The sequence below is a fragment of the Lactuca virosa genome, chromosome 9, assembly GCF_052849685.1.
Source record: "Lactuca virosa cultivar CGN04683 chromosome 9, Lactuca_virosa_CGN04683_v6, whole genome shotgun sequence".
NCBI classification, from domain to species: domain Eukaryota; kingdom Viridiplantae; phylum Streptophyta; class Magnoliopsida; order Asterales; family Asteraceae; genus Lactuca; species Lactuca virosa.
Window position 1 is genome coordinate 228,813,078 of NC_136434.1, and position 20,396 is coordinate 228,833,473.

Sequence of the window (20,396 nt, forward strand, 5' to 3'; positions counted from 1 at the left end):
GGCGAGTCGAGTCGGGTTTTGCTGAACTTGAGTATTCTGTCTTTTCTGCTTGCACCTTTGTTGAGGCCTTCTGTGCAGGGGTCAGATGAGTGAAAATTTTCCCAGAACTAGTTGTTATTGCATTAATATGCGCCATTTTCGGATTGTTTTCGGTGTTGCTTGGAAGTTCACCCGCTTGTCTTTGATTAACTTGTTGAGCCAGCTGTCCTATCTGCTTCTCGATGTTGTGAATGGATGCTTGTTGGTTCCTTAGTATAGTTCTTGTTTCTTGTATTGCAGCATCGTGATCATTGTGTCTTTTCTCAGAAGCAGCTACAAATTTTGTTAGCATCTCTTCCAAGTTGGGTTTCCTGTCTTGCACTGGTTCCTTTTTTTGGTATATACCCCTTGCTTGTTGTCTAAACTTCTCCTCCTTTGCCTTCTTGTATTCATCATAGGGTAGCCATTCTTTCTTCGGTTTCCGCCAATCATAATCAAGCCTATCACCGCTTGAATAGCATACTTGCGCCTTTTTGTTTCCATTCTCGTCCAAGTCGCAATCTCTCGTAAGGTGAGGTCCATTGCAATTTTCACAACCCACCCGAATAGCATGGATTGTTTGATCCATCTTTGTCATCCTCCTATCTAAACTATCTAGTTTAGCCATCATTGCCGCCATGCCATCGTTAACCGTGTTCACTACCCCCCCTACTTACTTCATTTCGTAGGTTGTGATATTCTCTAGAATGTTTAGAGAACTCCTCAATCAATTCCTTTATCACCGGGGGTGCCTTCTTTGTGAGGGGTCCTTGCGAGTCAAGGAGTTGTCGAGTTGTAACATTGACTCCATCATAGAAGATGGAGACTTCTTGTTGGCTATTAAGGTCATGGTGTGGGCAATTCCTTAGTAGACTTTTGTACCTCTCCCACGCCTCATAAAGGGACTCTCCGGGTTGTTGTTCAAAGTTGGTTATAGCTTTCTTCAACTTGGCTATTTTAGAAGGTGGGCAAAACTGGTCAATGAATTCTTCTTTCATCTTGGCCCATGTAGTGATGGATCCGGGAGGGAGTGACTTGAGCCAATCTTTTGCAGCACCCTTGAATGTAACTGGAAGTATATGAAGCAGCTGGGTTTCGCGAGGCACATTTGGAACATTAAAGTAATCAGCTACATCATTGACTTCATCCAAGTGTTTATAAGCATCTTCGTGGTCTTTTCCGTAAAAGGGTATCTCCTTGAGTTGAGCAAGGATGTGACCCTTGAGCTCAAAAGTGGCAGTTGCTGGAATTGCGGGTTGCACAAGTCCCAAGCCGGTGTCATCACGTATCCTCTTCTTCCATTCCCCCATGGGGACTTCATCGATGTTAGCCATGGGAATAGCTAATTCGTCGACGGAATCGGAATCGTGCCCGAATGTAGGGTCTTCTTCTCCTTCGGTTTCGTACTCGGAGTCCTCCTTGATTGGGTCGTCGCTTGCCAAAGAGGTGCTGGATTCTCCGACTTTCTTGCCCTTCTTCTTGCTGAAAACGGATTTGAGATTCTTTAGCGGTGAATTCTTCGGTTTTTCGGGATCTCCAATCGTTATGCCTCTGTTCCTTCTAAGTGTTGCTTCCGGGTCGTCAAACGGTGGGATCAGAGGTGTATTTCCTCCTCTGGTCATAAAAGTCCTGCAAACAAAAAGAAAAACATACGTAAAAAGAACAAAGGAAAACTAAAAACGAAATTAGTTGTTCAGCGATGGACTCGTCGAGTCTGTTCGAATGGACTCGGCGAGTTCAGTGTAAAAACAGCAAAAAATTTTAACTAAAATTTCCTAAAAACTTAAAGCTAAAATTAAAACCTAATGCTAAATCTAATAGAAGTAGTAACTTTGTGCAAGATAAATCTCACACAAAGGATCGATAACAATAGCAATCAATTTAAAATTAGAACTGTTCCCCGGCAACGGCGCCAAAAACTTGATGTATGTGAAACTAACTAGTTTTAATCCTACTTATAAAATCTAAATTAATCACACAAAGGCAGTGGACCTGTCTATTGGTGGTATAGTTCTAGTAAGCAGGGTATCGACTCAGGGAACGGCAATTTAAACTAATTACCAAAATTATCTAATAGCAACTAACAAATAATAAAAGAGAGGTTTTTCTCTAGTTTTACAAGACTAGAAACTTACTAACACTTAAACTAAATTACTAACTAGCAACTAAGCAAGCAAAGACCAACTAAATTCAATATCTAAATGGACTTCTGTTCAGGTTCGACTCAATTGATCCTATGGTTGATTTTATGGTAATAGTGCAATGGATTAACTTTTTATTGGCTACCGATTCAGGTGATTAGGTTCACATTCGCTACACTAATCCTTAGAAAACAAACTAACTCAAACAGTGGCCAGTTGTCTAAATTAATTTAATTCCCTAGGTTATTTATTCGGGTTAATTAAGACTTGTTGTGGTTAACTAATTTTCCCCTTTAGTTGTCCTCTTGTTGATGGTCATCACACAAGCTCACACGTAAATTTACCTATTTTCTTATTAATTCTAGTTTCACATTCGCTAATCCTAGTCATATAATAAAGTGTTCACATAAATTATACGAGGTAAACAATTAAGAGATGTTCATGCAACTTAATTATCTTCCTATTAACAGAAAAATAGTTTTCATTCACACATAAGGTTCTTTAACAAGCTTAAATTAACAAAATCACCAATATAAAACTAATCCTACCATAAATCAAACCATAGTATCAATATTGTCTCCCCAAACAGAAGCAACAAAGGTTTTAGCTCATGATTAAGGTAAAAACGAACTCAAACACAGATGCTAAAAGCTTAAATAAAATCAAAACTAAAGATCTAAGTAAAGAGTTATGATTTGTGCCTTAATTCTCCTTTGAAATTGGATCTAGGGTTAGATCTTCACTCTCCAGGTCTCCTCTGGCTCTTAATCGCAGCTTCTCTCCCCAAGGGTTCTCTCCCCCCAAAAAACGTGAATCGATCTGAGGGTCTCTTTTCATAGATTCGACCCGACTCGTCGAGTCCATCAGTAAATTCCCGTGTACGGCAAGTCAAGGACTTCTTCTGCTTCGCGAAACTTCGTGGCGACTCGTCGAGTCGGTGACCAACTCACCGAGTCCCTTGTGGTTTTTTTGGTGTTTTCTTGTTTTGTTCATTCCACAGCTTCCCGATAGTTGCTCCTGCTTCCTTTTGCTTCCGAGTACTTCTTTTGGACTGAAAATACAATTCAAAGATAATTAAGTACCTTTTTGTCCATAATATGCAAATATTTAGCTAATAAATGACAAAAATCTATATTAAATATAAGGTTGAATATGTACATATCAACAGGCGTGCCCAGACAACTGGTCGAGCACAAACTAAACGAGAAAGCAGGAAGCAAGCCAGTTCGACAGAAAAAAAAGGGGGCAATCAAAGGATGGGAATAAAGCAATAAATAACGAGGTCGACAAATTGGTAAAAACAGGAATAGTACGGGAATCGCTCTTCACATCCTGAGTAGCAAACCCAGTCCTAATTAGAAAAGGAGATGGACAGTGGAGGATGTGCATATACTTTACAGACTTAAACAAAGCTTGTCCAAAAGACTGCTACCCGCTACCATTTATCGATGAAAATATTGAGTCCTTGCACGGGCATAAATAGAAGAGTTTTTGGATGCTTACAAGGGATATCATGAAATACACATGCATGGTGGGGATGAAGAAAAAACATCTTTCCACGTGGAGAGAGGGAAATTTTTCTACACAAAAATGCCATTTGGATTAAGGAACGCAGGGGCCACATACCAAAGGTTAGCAGACAAAGTTTTTGCACCACAGGTTGGGAGGAACGTCGAAGCCTATATGGACGACATGGTCATCAAAAGCAGAAATGATAGTTGTTTTCTGCAAGACATAGCTGAAACTTTTGCTAACTTAAGAGCTGTAAATATGAAGTTGAACCCACAAAAGTGTATACTTGGGATAGAGGAAGGAAAAAACCTAGGGAATGTCATCATAAAGGATGGTATAAAGGCAAACTCCAAGAAGGTAGAAATAGTGTTAGAAATGCAGTCCCAAAGAAAAGTGAAAGAGGTACAAGCACTACACGGCAACCTGGTAGCACTAGGGTTGTTCTTGGAAAAATATGCAGAGAAAACATACCCTTTCTACAAAATGTTAAGAAGAGTATTGGAAAAAAGACTTTCCGTTGGACGGAAGAATCCGAGAGAGCATTTTGTGAACTCAAAATGATGTTAGCCGAGCTGCCCACTTTGACATCGCCGATCCCAGGTGAGGTTCTAACCATGTATTTAGTAGAATCCAGAATGGCAACTAGTGTAGTATTAGTTGCCAATAGATAATACAAACAAGTACCCATATATTTTGTAAGTCGTATACTGCACGGAGTAGAGATGGGATATTCAGATATGGAGAAACTGTCAATATGCCTAGTCAACACAGCAAGAAGACTAAGAAGATATTTCTTGGCACATACCATCGAAGTACTCACAAATATCCTCTTGCGTCAAGTGCTATTAAAACTAGCGAATCAGGAAGACTAGCTAAATGGGCAATGGAATTAGGAGAGAACGAAATCATTTTCAAACCACAAACCAGCATAAAAGCGCAAGCACTGGTAAACTTTATCAGCGAAATACAGGGCCAGAGGGAAGTGTTGTCAATACACGAATCAGACATTAACATTAAGGACATGAGCACAACACAAGAAAATCAATGGAAATTATTTTCAGATGGGTCCTCTTGTACAGAAGGTTCGGGAACCGGCTTGATATTAACAAGTCCAGCAGGGGAAGAGATAACCTACGCATTAATATTCGACTTTCAAGTATCAAACAATGAATCGGAATATGAAGCACTCATCGCAGGATTACAATTGGCTATCAAGATGGGGTGCGAACACATACACGCCTCTATAGACTTGATGGTCGTCGCCAACCAGAAAAATGGTTTGTATGAAATACGAGGAAGGAACTTATCACAATATGCAAACAAAGTTAAAGCATTAACAAAGCACTTTAAAAGCTTTAGGCTAGAACATGTGTCGAGGTCGAAAAATAAACGTGCAAATGCATTAAGTAAGCTCGCATTGTCCACTTTTTCCCATATAACCAAGAAAGTATTGGTAGAAATAGTACAAGTAAAAAAAATATAGGAGAAGCCGGTAATGTCAATAATAGCATAAACAAACAACTGGAGGAAACCAATAATAGAATACCTAACGGAGGGCAAGCTACCTCCATATGACAAGGAAGCTAGGAAACTAAGGGTCAAGGCACCATCCTTTGTAGTGGACAACAGAATATTGTACAAAAACGGATATTTAACACCTCGTTTACGATGTGTAAATGGCAAGGAAGCAGAATACCTCATAAGAGATATGCATGAAGGCGTGGCGGGAGCACTTGAAGGAGCACAGACAATAGTACGTAAAATATCAAGGATAGGGTACTATTGGCCGACTATGTACCAAGACACAGAATGATTAATCTACAGTTGTGAAAAGTGCTAAAAACACGCACCAATCCCAATAAAATGGGCAACACCAATGATTAGCATCAGCAGCCCCTGGCCTTTCATTCAATGGGGAATAGACATAATTGGACCGTTCCTAGAAGTACCGGGGAAGGTAAAATTCTTAGTAGTAGCAATAGACTATTTCATCAAATGGTTCGAGGCAGAACCATTGGCTACAATAATCGGCCAAAACATGATCAAATTCTTTTGGAAGCAAATCATTTGCCTCTTCGGAGTACCACATACATTAATTTCGGATAACGGAGCACAATTTAAAAATAATCCCTTCCATGAGTGGTGTGAAGAGCTCCAAATAAATCAGCGGTTCACTTCCATAGCGCACCTAGAGGAAAATGGGCAAACCGAAGTCACCAATCGGGCAATTGTGCATGGCTTGGCAACAAGACTAAACGAGGCCAAAGGATGATGGGTTGATGAACTGCAAAGCGTGTTATAGGCATACCGAACAACAGCGTGAACGGCAACAAAAGAAACACCTTATAGCTTAGTCTACAGATTTTTTTAATAAATTCTTTTTTGTTATCGAACTAATTCTTTTTATTGTATTATTTAATATTAACAAATATTATTTTAATATATAATATTTAAATATTAATAAATACCTTATAGCTTAGTCTACGGCAACAAAAGAAACACCTTATACACTATTTTTTTTATTAATTCTTTTTTTTATTTTTTATTGAATTAATTTTTTTATTGTATTATTTAATATTAATAAATATTATTTTAATATATAATATTTATATATTAATAAATATTATTTTATTGTATTATTAATATCATTTAATTATTACATTTTTTAATTTCTTTTTTAATGGATTAATTCGTTTTTATTGGATTATTATATATTAATAAATATTAATTTTAATATATGATATTTATATATTAATATATATTACTTTATTGGATTATTAATTTCTTTTAAATAATTCTTTTTTTAATTTTTTTATTGGATTAATTCTTTTTTATTGGAATATTATATAATAATAAATATTATTTTTAATATATAATATTTATATATTAAAAAAATATTACTTTATTGGATTATTAATTTATTTTAGTTAATTTTTTCAATTTTATTTTTATTGGATTAATTCTTTTTTTACAACACCAAAACCATCCTAATTTATTTTAAAAAATGCACTCATCCAATCATCACATGACTGGATGGCGGTGGTGGTGTTTGATGGGTGTCGAATCTATCAAACAATAAATCATATTTGCACATAAGATTTAAAAATAATAGTAATAATGGCAAACAGGTTCGATTCTCATGGACTCGGTTTTAATCCATAAATACACCAAAATAATCATGTTTTATTCCAGGGCATAAAAAAATTGGGTAATTTGAAAACAAGCAAACTAAACTAATATATAGTAAATAAATACTATAAATAAGAGTAAAACAATCTGATTTCGAGTTCTAATCACCTAATTGATGGAAGTTGATGATGAATCGATGTCAAATTGAATTCTAGTCTAAGTTAGTACCGGAAGATAATAACAAGCTCTAGCATCTTCCATTCACTAAATTGTTTAATCAAAACAAGCTCTTTGAATTAAACTTAACCTTACTAATCTACTCTAAACAAGCTCTTAGAGATAGATTGAAAGATCACATTAAGTTTTGTGTGAATGTTCCCAACAACGTCCAATACTACTCACAAGCTTGGAAACATAAATACGTGCAATTTTAGTTTACATCGAAGTTAATCCCATCACATAACAAATTCAACATGTTCATTTAGCATCAATTCATAAAACAATTACGGATTTTACAAACGAATACGAGAACGAACTAACCCCAATTCAAGCGGCCAACATGAACCAGGTTAAGAATCAAATTTTGGGTTATAACAAAACTAAAATGGCTAACAAGGATAACAATGTAACATCAAATCATTTAATTAAAAAAAACTAGTAATCCAATAAGATAATTTTTTTATTAATATATAAATATTATATATAAAATAAATATTTATTAATATATAATAATCCAATAAAAAATAAATTAAAGAAAAAGAATTATTAAAAGGAATTAATAATTCAATAAAGTAATATTTATTAATATACAAATATTATATATTAAAAATATTATTTATTAATATACAATAATCCAATAAAAAAATTAATCAATTAAAAAATTAAAAAAGAATTAATAAAATGACATTAATAATCCAATAAAGTAACATTTATTAATATATAAATATTATATATTAAAATAATATTTATTAATATATAATTATACAATAAAAAAATTAATCCAATAAAAAGAAATTCAAAGAAGAATTAATTAAAAGAATTAATGTATAATAATTTTAAAAAAAAAATGATCTTTGTAATTTGGTTGCAGAAATAGTCCCTAGAGGTCAAATTATCTTTTTAAAAAAGTTAATATTTTGGACCAAAAAGATACAAGTTATCCAAAATTAGACCACTGATGCATTACAAAATATTTTTGGACCAAAAACATATATTTTTTACAACCACATTGATCATTTTTGCAATTTTTTCATTTTATTATTTCAACCTTATTCACATTTTATCCCATTTGTTGCCTTATACCAACAAGAGGACTATATAAATTAACAAACTTTTTGCAAATATTTGATTTGTCAATTTCAAATTATAAAAAACAAGGTTGTCAAGATCAGGATCTTACGTATGATCATTTTTCGGTTTGCAAGTTCGGGATCGGGATCCTAAGATCCCAAAAAATAAAACCTAATTTTAATTTATAATTTTAAAAGATGAAAAATATTTCAAACATTCAGTTTTTCGTTCAAAAGTTATAAAAACTTCAAAATATTAGTTATAAGTCACAACAGAAAATGATAAACATTTCATTGGTAAAGGATAAAAGACATAGCTTTATAAAAAAAATTTCAAAAAAAGAAAAAAAAACAAAAAAGCAAGGGAATGTAAGATCAGATCGGATCTTGATCCTACCTTAATACGGTCTGTTTACGATCCGACCCGTTTTTCATACCTAGGATATTACGATCCTATGATAAGATCGCGATTTTGACAACATAGTAATTATATATTTTTTAACATAGAGACATAGTATCCACCAATTTAAACATATTATATAATACTAGATATACAGATAAGGAAAAACAAACAGCAGAAGTGGCGGGTATAAAGAAAGCGTTGTTTTCATGGGCTCCCCCCTGCAACCGTTGAACTCCGGCGCTCCATTTTACAGAATTCTTCCGGCATTCATGGCAAAGTTGCTATTATATCATAAACAAGTATTGCATCTTTAACCGTCGAAATCTTTTTCAGTTTTCAGCGGAAAATGAAAATGAGCCGAACTCATAGTCATCGTAAACCTAACCCACCCCACCATCACTATACTTTCAGTCAACGCTTCCCATTCCCAAATCCCAATTATCCATTTATACATGCAATTTGTGATCACAAATATTTTACAGCTAAATTCTCGGCTTCTTGTCTCGAGATTAGGCACCGGTTTCCTATGCCCCTTCACAATCCACGTTTAGTATGCTTCAAATTCACGATTTTACAGCTCTTCTTCACCTTTAAGGGAAACTTGTCTTTTTGTAGCTCACCTTTACATATAATCATCATCCATAGCTTCATATGATTCTCTTCCGACTTAATCACAGCTTTTCAGGACTTCGTGTCGTTGATTATATAAGAAACTCCTCCTGGTAAGATCTCTACTATACAGAATGAGTTTTTCAACTGGGTTTTGTTGAATATCTGATTATATGCATTTAACTTCACTACAAATTAGGGTGGCATTTGTTTGATTAAGGTGAAATAGTTTAAGATGAAGATGTCATGCTTTCCAAGGTACAGATTAGGGAGAATTTTAGGCATGTTTCAGATTATTCTTGGAGCACTGGTCATAATGGTAAGCGTTTCAAGCCTATATAGATTCTATTCAGCTGGATTCTTCATACATAACGAAGACATATGCAAGCAATTCTATGGCGTCAGAGACGTTTACGAAGGATTCGATGTAATGGCTCTCTCTGCTGCTGTAGACGAAGTGCTCCACAAAATGCTCAGCCTACAAGAAACCCTCGAATCCACAGTCGAACAGCTTGAAAAAAACAAAGATTTATCCAAAACCAACATCTCAATGTTGGATTACAAGAATTTTATCCAACAACAAGTGATTCAACCTCTTTACACCGCTCATATCACTCTTCGACAAATCCGTCTACCAAAAATCGAAAATGGCACAACAAACGAAGACCCTTTGATCAATACTTTCGTGACAGAAGAAATCAAAAAGTACATAACCCCAAAAGAAAACCGTGTTGGAAAGAAGAACATATACGGAACCGAAAAGGTATACAACACAATAGGCCATGGATGTGTCTCCATGAAGAAAGAACTCGAAGAATACATGGATTACGACATCGGGTCATTCTGTAAAGACGATTGGAACATCGCCCAAAATCTCATGATCAAGGGTTGCGATCCATTACCAAGAAGAAGATGTCTCACAAGAGCTTCAAAGCTCTACCAAAAACCCTACCCGATAAACGAATCTTTATGGAGAATACCCGATGGGCGAAACGTGAGATGGAGTCACTATTCATGTAGAAACTTCGAGTGTTTATCGAGCAAGAATCCGAAAAGGGGTTTCTCCAAATGCATCGGGTGTTTTGAAATGGAAAAGGAAAGGGTAAAATGGGTAATCAACACAACGGTGTCAACCGATTTCTTGATTGAAGACGTGTTACGGGTCAAACCGGGTGAGATACGGGTCGGGGTTGATTTTGGAATCGGGACCGGGACATTTGCGGGTCGGATGCGGGAACATAATGTGACGATTGTGTCTACTGCTTTGAATCTTGGGGCCCCGTTTAATGAAATGATTGCTCTACGAGGTTTGATTCCTTTATATGTGACATTGAATCAAAGGTTGCCTTTTTTTGATAATACAATGGATTTGATTCATACGACTGGGTTTATGGATGGCTGGATTGATTTGCAGTTGATGGATTTTATTTTGTTTGATTGGGACCGGGTTTTGAGGCCGGGTGGGTTGTTGTGGGTGGACCGGTTTTTTTGTAGCAGGAAGGATTTGGATGATTATATGTATATGTTTCTGCAGTTTAGGTATAAGAAGCATAAATGGGCTATTTCGAATAAGTCTAAAGATGAGGTGTTTCTTTCTGCTTTATTGGAGAAACCTCCGAGGTCATTATGAAAATTTGACACTTGTTTGTTTGTTTTAGTTGACATCGAATTGTTAATGTTATCCGTTTTGTTTGTAGTTCTTAACTGAAACATTTTAAAGTGCATTGTTTTTGTTATCTATAGACTACTTTAATTATTTTTTAGGGTTAAATGTAAGAAAGTGAGAATCAACAATGTATAATTATTTATTTGTTTAATGTGGTCACTTTATTTCATTTTGATATAGCGTAATTATAGTAATATCATCCAAATATGAAACAATTCATTGCTATTATTAGATATATTTTTCAAAATATATACAAACAAGAAAAAAAGGTTAAATACAAGAAATAACAACATACTTTTATTTATTTGTGTATTTTTATATCATATTTTCATTCCATCTTATTTCAGCATTGTACTTTGAGAAATGTATCCAATTTATTATTTATTATATGTTTTTAAATTCAAAGCAATTTGCACCCATAAATTTTAGAAGATTATCTGAAAGTATAATATTATGATAGGAAGAAAAGTAAGTAGGTTGTCTAAAGTATAATGTGTTGATAAGAAAAAACTGACAATATAATATAGTAATGAAACAAATTAAAAATAAGATGTATAAATTATAATACAACAAAGAAATGAAAATGAATTGTTATCTATTTCTTGCATTGAATGTGTGAGAAAGAGGAGTGGAGTGATACCTAATTTAATCCTAGTAGATCTATTACCATGAGTGCATTTGAAACCAATTACGTTGACTTCGAAAAGTCATGTTATAAACGCATTTGGTTGTTACTAAATACTAATCTTGAATTATTATGTAAACAGTTGACCAATTTGGTGAAAGTAAATTTACAAAACAATATTATTATATGGCATACATAAGTAATCGTTAGCTTGTGTTGTGTGTAAATAGGGGTGACAATTGATGACACGACACGACAAAAATACACGAAACAAAACGAAATTGAGACGAAATTGAAATTTGAATTCGTGTTCGTGTCGTGTTCGTGTCAGGTGTAAAAAACACGACGTCGTGTCGTGTCGTGTTCGTGTTCAAAATTTGACACGAAATTGACACGATTTAACATTTTTTGTCGTGTTTTTTCGTGTTTTTTGTGTTATGTATGAATAAATATTAATTAAATACATTAATTTTTATTTCATGTTATCTTTGTCGTGTCGGTCGTGTTTGTCGTTTTTTAATCGGTTTGTTTTCGAATTAGTTAAAAAAACACGAGATCGTGTCGTGTCGTGTTCGTGTTACATGAAACTTTGTCGTGTCGTGTCGTGTCAGACAAAAACAGTGTAAAGGATTCATTGGTTTAAGTAATCCTACACCTATTTGTAATACTTTTGTAACTCTGAATTTTATAATTAACGAAATGGCCCATGTGTTAATGTAGGTTTTTGAATCGTTGTATTTTTTTTTACCGAGTAAACAAATACAAAATATTGGGTATGTAACTTGTATAATTTATATATTCGAGATACAAAATAAGTAACAAAAAAAGTAGAGATATGACCTATCTATTAAAACGAAAATATATATATATATATATATATATATATATATATATATATATATGCCTAGGTTATTCTATTCAAAGTAATTATTGTGTTATTGTATGCATAAATGTGGGCCAATCATTTTACTTATTTTAAGAAAGTGATTAATACATATTATTTAATTAAATATAATTGAAAAATATCATCTAATTTAACTAGAATGGTATTTTAGTCAGTTAACATAGATTTAATAAAGGAAATTTGCATATTTTAAGGGATCAAAGATTCTATTAACTTTAAAAATCTGATTTTACAAATTATAAGGTTTTTAGTTCGGACATTCTGACAGAATATGTTTGAGTATGTTCAAAAATAACAAAATACTTAGTTAAAACACCTCTCTCTCTCTCTCTCTCTCTCTCTCTCTCTCTATATATATATATATATATATATATATATATATATATATATATATATATATATATATATATATATATATATATATATAGGGTTAGGTTCATGTGAGACAGCCTAATTTTATGAGACCGTGAGATTCAATCCTAGTCACTCATTTTGTAGATAAAAAAAACATTTTTAAAATGCAAAATAATTGAAAATTTTCGAAATTTTTTTTCAAATATTATTTTCGTTATTTATATTTTCCAAAAAAAAATAAAAAAAAATACCAAAAAACTAAAAAAAAATACCGTTTTTTTACATATTTTAGTAGAATATTAGAATATTCTAGTAGAATTTTAGAATATTCTAGTACAGTATTAGAATATTTTACTTATCTAACAAATCTAGTAGAATATTCTAACATTCTAAAAATCACATTAAAATATTTACAGTGTAATATTCAATTAGAATATTTCACGTATTTTTCAAAAAAAAAAAAACACGGTAATATTTTTTTATTTTTCTTATTTTATTTTTTATTTTTTTTACGTAATTAAAGTGACGGAAATAATAATTAAAAAAAGAATTTTCGGATTTTTCCTTTTATTTTGCATTTTAAAATTATTTTTAGATTGCGTCTCACGGTCTCACCAAATTAGCATGGTCTCAAATGAACCTAAACATATATATATATATATATATATATATATATATATATATATATATATATATATATATATATATATATATATATATATATATATACAGAGAGAGAGAGAGAGTTCGGTTCAAATGTTGACTGATATCTATTGTGCGAACGTTTGGACAATGTTATTCTGTGAGAATGACAAAGAAAATATGTTATTTGAAAAATGTAAATACGTTCAATCTTACATAACTATTGTCATTATCACGCATTCTCACCAATTAAATTGTCTATAAGATTATTATAGATTTTTTTTATTATTCACATTCTGTCAGAATGTTGTCAATATATTTATTGAGTCGTATTCTGTAAGAATTAAAATAAGTGAAAAACGATATGTGCGAACAAAAATGAATAAGAATTAGTGACAATGAATGGAAATGATAATAATTGTGTGAGGTTGAACGTATTTACATTACTAAACAACTTATTATTTTAGTAATTCTCATAGAATAGCATTGTCGACACATCCACACAATAGTTGTTCATCCACATTATAACCTAGCCCATATATATATATATATATATATATATATATATATATATATATACCAAAAAAAAACACTATCGGAACCGCAAACCCAATAATGCTTTTTCGTTAGATACAACCCCCCATCAATTCCTGACCATGGAATCACGTCAAGGTAGTTTTATGAGTTTGCTATAAACCGGTTCCCCCACCAATTCCCAACCATGGAATCACCTCAAGGTAGTTTTATGAGTTTCCAACAACAATTTCAACATTTTCCGGCCTTTCAACAACAATTCCAACAAAAATTTCATTCATAATCGTCACAACCACCACCTTCACAACCACAACAATCACGACCACCACCTTCACAACCACCTCATTTGCGGGATTTTGTTTCGGAAACACAACATTCACCACCACCTCAACCAAAAAAGAAGAAAGGAAAAAAAAACGATCTGACCCACTACCGGTCAAGAAAGGGTGTCATGGACAAAAGAGGAAGAAGAGAAGCTAGTTTCGGCTTCCCAAGACCCAATTGAAGGAGATAGTCAAACCTTCAATTATTTTTGGGAAAAAGTTTGAAGCTTGTTCTGTCATTTAACGGGAAGTGAAACTCGAAATCCCGATCAAATTAACTCGAAGTGGCGCGATATTCGACTAAAATGCACCAAATTTGGAGGAATTTACGACAACCTCCAAAACATAAATGGGTCAAACGATTTCAATGTCTTCAAGGCAACCTTAGAACCCGCAAAGCTTTTCTGTATGTGAAACCATGGCTAAAATTGAAAGATGTTCCAAAATGGAAAGAGCAAACGAGAGAAACTCCACAAACCTCTCCCGGTTCAAAGCGTTCAAGAAACCCCGATGCAACTTCCCAACAATCGGACAGGCGAACACACATCGACATCAACGATGATCCGATCAATCTTGAAGACGAGCAACCTCTTCGTCGGCCCGTTTGAAGAAATAAAGCAAAAAATAAAAAATAAAAAGTACGGGTTCGTCAGTTTTGGGTTCTAGTGTTATCAATCATTTTGGAGAGAAATTTGACGATATGTCCACATTCAAGAAACCAAGGCGGAGATGTTGAGTAGGGTGGAGCAAAAAATGATAGAAGTGCAAACGTCATTCCAAGATGTGGAAACGACGCTTTAAACAAAAAAACAAAAACAAATATGGAGATTTTGAGTTGATGAAGACATTTTTGTTTGGTGAATTGAGAGTGTTTGTAAGAGAGGTAATGAGATTTTGTGTGTGTGTGTGTGTTTGAAATGTTGAGGGTGTAGTGTAATTTATTAAAAAAACGTTATTTTTAAGTGTAGAAAGTAGTTATAAGTTAAATGAATTTTAGGTTTGGAATCGAGTTCTTGGTCAATGCAATCCATTGTCAAAGGCTTCCACCAATCACAACAAAGCTACGTACTCTCTCCTCTCACTACATCTGTAGCGATTCTCCCTTAGCAACCCCCCTAGCGAGTCTAGAGAATGGTTTTAGCAAGGCCATTTCTCTCAACCTTAGTGGTGGATATAGTGAATGGTCTAAATAAAAAATGGTTTCAAAAAACATCATGTAGGTTAATAAGAATAAGAAGTCATGTAAGTTTTTAGCGCAACACCTACTAAACTGAAATCTTTTACAAACATAGGTAGCTTTTATATATATATATATATATATATATATATATATATATATATATATTATTAAACATATTGCCTATTTCTTGAAAATTAAGAGGTATAACTCTTATAACACGTACAATCAGCCGTCATTTGGAAAACCCTAATATGTTCCATCAGCCGTCATTTGGAAAACCCTATACGCTTACAATGTAAGCGTATACACACGCGTATTTGGAAAACCCTAATATGTTCCATCAGCCGTCATTTCTCCCAGATCTCTTCTGTTTCCCTCCTTACTCTCTTCAATCTCCGGTAGCCTCGGTTACCACCAACCTCCTGACGTTGTCGTTACCTACCTTCACTGGCATCTGCCGCCCGCTTCTACCTTATGTCGAGACGAGAAACCCTAACTCTATCTCGCTGCCACCATCAACGCCACCATCGCACACCGGAAACCATATCCCTAAAGTGGCTCCACTATCGCCACCAGACATCTCACAGTATAAACCGGATCGAGGTAGGTTATTCAAGAGTTTCTTTATGTTCTTACTTTGTGTATGTTAACATGTGTGTTTCGATTTCACGTGCCAGGGCTCAAATACAGGTGTGAGTTATGTTTTTTTTCTATGGAAATCTTTATAACATGTTTGATTTACTAATAGTCGCAAAATCTGCAGCAAACCTTCCGAAGAATTTTAACGATCTACCATTGATGTTGGTTCTTGCTGCTTTAAGTTTTTAAAAGGTCATACTTTTTTTTTGGTTTTTTTGTTTCTAATATCTCTGGAAATATTGAACAAACTAGCCATTTGATGCTTATCTTGGTCTTTCTAAACGTAACCCCTTTCATATCGTTGATTTTTCTGAAATTTTGCAGATCATTTGCTTCCAGGTCTGTTCAATGTCTGTTATGAGCTTCAGTTTCAATTTTATAATCTACAGGAAGGACATTGAGATGCAACGCACAAATCATCGTTCGCCCCAACCCGTATCATGTACCTCCGACCATGGCGGGCAATTCAATTTTTTTTGAAATCTTTAGCCCCAAAAGTCGTCTCTCTCAAAGACCAGGAATTTAAAATTTGAAAACAAGAAGCAAAATCTCTCTGAAAATCCTATCAAGAAATCCATCAGCAATGAAGTTTCTCCTTCTTCTCGGCCACCTATACATGCTCTGCTCTGGTGTTTCTCTTCTTTTCTCCTTTTCTTTTTCTCCTCCTTCTTTAAACTTCGATGGTTAAAATATTAATGTTGGATCTGGTCTCTTGGTGCATGGATCGTTTCTAAGTAATGTCGAAGGGAAAAAGTTGGGGTGGTTTGTTTTGAGCTGAAATCGCAAATATAAACTTTCAGATCTAATTTATGTTTTGGAATCTTGCAGTTTTTAGCACTCTCACAGAAAACCCTAGCGCTTCAGAGAGATGTTCATGATTTCCATCCAGGTGAAACCTTCATCGGTCTTTTTATTATTATTATTATTTTTAATTCCCTTTTGTATAAGAAGAATAATGCTCCGATCGTTTACCACAAACAATTGGAGACGGATTCATGAACGAAAAATGGTGCATAAATCAAAATCAAAGGGGTAAAGATGAGTATGGGAAGAATAAGAGAAAACCATAGACATCATCATTGCTCTTCTGTGTAGGGTCTACGATATCAAACTCCGATGTATTCAAAACCTATTTCAAATATGTAAGTGACATTTGGTCCATTAAAATTAAAAAGAGCACATAGAATCCTGTATATATGTTTTCTTTTAAGTGTGGATTCATTAATTGATTTTATGTGTGTGTTATCTTTTGTGTTTTAGTACTTAGATTGGTTTACAATTCTTTATGTAGTATCATGTTGATGAGCTTTTGAAGAATTCTAAAACTGAAATTCAGATATAGTGCTAAAGTTAGTTTCTTGAGTGTAATGCGGTCACTTTTAAACTTCAAAATTGACAGGATTCTTGACGAGATGGTAAGAAATTGCTGATACCATTATTCCTAAAAAACATGACAAAATGACCTTGTGAACGTGAGAATTATATGTGCAGGCAGATAGAGGGTTGGCTTGAAAGGGAAAGAGGCCAAAGAAACTAAATATAGTTATTATGTTTTGTTTGTAGAAAGTAATTTAGACTCTATAGATAAGAAATATCTTATTATTTCAACCTTTTTTATTTGTTTTCAGGTTAATGGTAAAGTGTACTTCTCAAAACATCTTTATTGAAAGAGAACCCATATATGTGTGAGTTGGGAAGGCACAATAAAGAATGGAAAGATGGTAATATGTAATACTCAAATAATGGAATCGGTATTTTAAAAAGTTAGTTTTTTCATGTAGGAGCGAGAGGGGAATAACAGCAAGAAGTGGAAGAAATGAGGTAAAGTAGTTCAATATTGTTTCAATGGAATATCAATCTGATAGAGTGATGAAAAACTGTGTTCAAACATATGAGCATTGAGGAAGGTTAATTCAAATATGGAACTCGGCTCCAAGAGATGTCACTAGCCTCTATCAGAGGTAAATCTGTGGTCGACGGAACTGTTTTGCTCATTTTTCATCTTTTGAGGTTTAGAAAAGAGATTCTTTATACTCATTGTTTACTGAATTATTTATTTGCAATAGTGATGTTAAACAGCACCAATTGAAACCATGGTAAGGATTGAACTTTGTCACATCGATTAGAAGGAGTAAGAAGACAAGTCAATTGCAACCTGTATAGGGGAACTAAATTTCAAATGGAAGATGGAGTAGTTCATGTTTATGCAAATAAAGATTGTGAGATGCCCTGATTCTTGATGGTGTTGGTGTTGCTATTGCTGTTGTTTTTAGCCCTTACTCTTTAGTTTTTCAGTGTAATTCTATCTTTTCATGAAAAAAGAAGCTTTTTCTTGTTGCTGATGCAACCACTTTTTCTCTTTTGACTTAATGGTGGTTTTGCTTTTTTTTTTTGTAGGTGGTGAACTTCTACAATAGCTGAATGTATGCACAAAAGTTGGATGGTGAATGGTCAGTTGAGAAGATGCTTTGAGTAATTAACAAATATTGCAGATTTTGGCGATGAGATGGGACAGAAGGTGGTATAGATGTTTGCTTTCTTTTTTAAGCATAGGCGAAGTATTTATCCACTTATCAGCTATGAAATGTTGTGCTATGGGGAGGAGGGAGATAATAAATCAATAAAATATTAAACCAACATAAGTTGGGAAGATTAAAGCTTCCACCTTTACAGCTTCCTGGAAGTCTTTATGGCATGGAAATGATTGGTTTTTCCTAGCCTTTCTTCTTGGAGTATCTTAAATCTTAAAGTGAATGGTATTATTGTCCTTTACTAACCAAATGTCATATATACGCTTTATTAGCTACAAACAGATTGTTTTGTGGACATTTAACTAGATGATATTTTATAATGTTGATTGACAGGGGAATCCGTCAAAGGTTAGGCATCAAATGATCAAAGAGTACTCGGAATCAAAGCCTTTTAACATTCAGTCCCAAGATATTGGTCTGTGATTCAGGAACTGATGTACAACATTTGAGTATGTTTAGTTTGTGTTTTTGTGGTTGTACATTGTCCATCATTGTTTGTACTATTCAGATTCTAGAATGTTATCTATGAAAGAGGCAAAACGGTCTCCTGCTCGACTTAAATCACATTTGTACAAGAAATCTATTTGAAGCTATTGATATTTGTCATATTCGCAGCTGATATATAAATTTGAATTCAATTGAGACCACAATTTATGGATATATTTTATTCAACTTTAATGTAGCCAACATTATCATAATTTAACGAATTAATTTTAATGTAGGCAATGCTATTTAATTTATGGATACATTATTCGTACTTAAAAACACTAATTAGTGTGGTCGGTCAAAGATGAGGCATGCATGCAAAGTTCTCTATTTTGTCAAGCTTTATTAATAAATAATATGTATATTAAAATTTAGAATGTTAATCGAGTAAAATAAAATATATGTTCATAACTTTACCAACAAGTCAATAAGACTTTCATTTATTTTCAATTAAAAAAGATAATTTTTTTACCGATTGGTCAAATTTAGTGTAAACAGGCCGGTCACATTTTGCATAGATATTTATATAAATATGATTGGTGTATTCGAGATGGACTTAAAGTTTTGGCCCAAATCACTCTGTCCCGTCAGTCCCAGATTTTTATGGAAGGACAATTGACATGCATCCTATTTTTGGTCAAATTTTATCTTTATTTGCATTGAAAGTGGTCAAATTTTATCTTTATTTGCATTGAAAGATAAAATACTAATAAAATCATGAAACCAAAATATTAAAGATTTTATTATTTTTTTCTTTCGAAAAGAAACATGAATATGAATATGAAATGTTTCAAGGTGATTGTTCAAAACAAACAAATCACAAGGAAATATAATATCAACAAGCGGCCGAATTGTGTGGATAGTACAAAGCATCATGATACAAGTTTCCAAAACCTAATGCTAAGGTTACGGTTACAGATACTATTAATACTATTAATGAAATTATAGGCTAAAGAGTAAAAAGATAGTACATTCAATATCAAGGTAATGTATGGTCTTTTTCTTTTTGTATTCCTGATTGAAGAAAGAAAAAAAAAAGATGTTGGAGAAAGTTTGCTCCGAGAAAAGGGCCAACTAAATGCACGACAACCCTCAAAGCTTTAGACTTTGGTTTTGCACTGCATTTGCATCATAATGTTTCATGTTGATTTTTTTGGTTTTGTTGTAGATATGGACTAACAATGGCTTTTTGGTGTTATTTTCAGCTTGATGAGGAATTATATGGAGTTTGTTCAATTTTCAAAGTTACGTTTGATTTGTTTTTATTTTTCTATACAGTTGATTGTGTTATCTTTCAAATAAGAAGTATTTGTTTTGTCAAAACTTCAATTTATAGTTCATTTTTTATTTTATTTCTTTTTTTATAATAGTATCTTTATGTTTATGGACAATTTTATGTCTGAAAATGTAT

At 33.3% G+C, this 20,396-nt stretch overlaps 2 protein-coding genes, 1 long non-coding RNA gene and 1 other non-coding gene across 13 annotated transcripts; all 4 read left to right on the top strand.

The window, feature by feature from the left end:
- Nucleotides 1–861: 861 nt before the first annotated feature.
- LOC145141783 (small nucleolar RNA R71) lies at nucleotides 862–968 on the top strand. Its single transcript, XR_013722977.1, has one exon. It is a non-coding gene; the product is annotated as a small nucleolar RNA R71 (small nucleolar RNA).
- A 3,457-nt stretch (nucleotides 969–4,425) lies between these two features.
- Nucleotides 4,426–5,154, top strand: LOC145140377 (uncharacterized). The gene has a single exon (XM_079073888.1). It carries the CDS (start codon nucleotides 4,426–4,428, stop codon nucleotides 5,152–5,154), a length of 729 nt encoding a protein of 242 aa, XP_078930014.1.
- A 3,500-nt stretch (nucleotides 5,155–8,654) lies between these two features.
- LOC145141445 (S-adenosyl-L-methionine-dependent methyltransferase) lies at nucleotides 8,655–10,936 on the top strand. The gene is made up of 2 exons (XM_079074735.1): nucleotides 8,655–9,214; nucleotides 9,301–10,936. Exon 2 carries the CDS (start codon nucleotides 9,337–9,339, stop codon nucleotides 10,729–10,731), a length of 1,395 nt encoding a protein of 464 aa, XP_078930861.1. The 5' UTR covers nucleotides 8,655–9,214; nucleotides 9,301–9,336; the 3' UTR covers nucleotides 10,732–10,936.
- Nucleotides 10,937–15,597: 4,661 nt separating this feature from the next.
- LOC145136696 (uncharacterized) lies at nucleotides 15,598–19,105 on the top strand. Of its 10 annotated transcripts, none has more exons than XR_013720679.1 (8): nucleotides 15,599–15,932; nucleotides 16,093–16,160; nucleotides 16,293–17,383; nucleotides 17,597–17,653; nucleotides 17,750–17,929; nucleotides 18,035–18,264; nucleotides 18,366–18,724; nucleotides 18,833–19,105. It is a non-coding gene; the product is annotated as an uncharacterized LOC145136696 (long non-coding RNA). The 10 variants fall into 10 exon arrangements; XR_013720681.1 differs by having other exon boundaries at nucleotides 15,600–15,932; nucleotides 16,293–17,110; XR_013720678.1 differs by having other exon boundaries at nucleotides 15,598–15,932; nucleotides 16,293–17,653.
- Nucleotides 19,106–20,396: the final 1,291 nt, after the last annotated feature.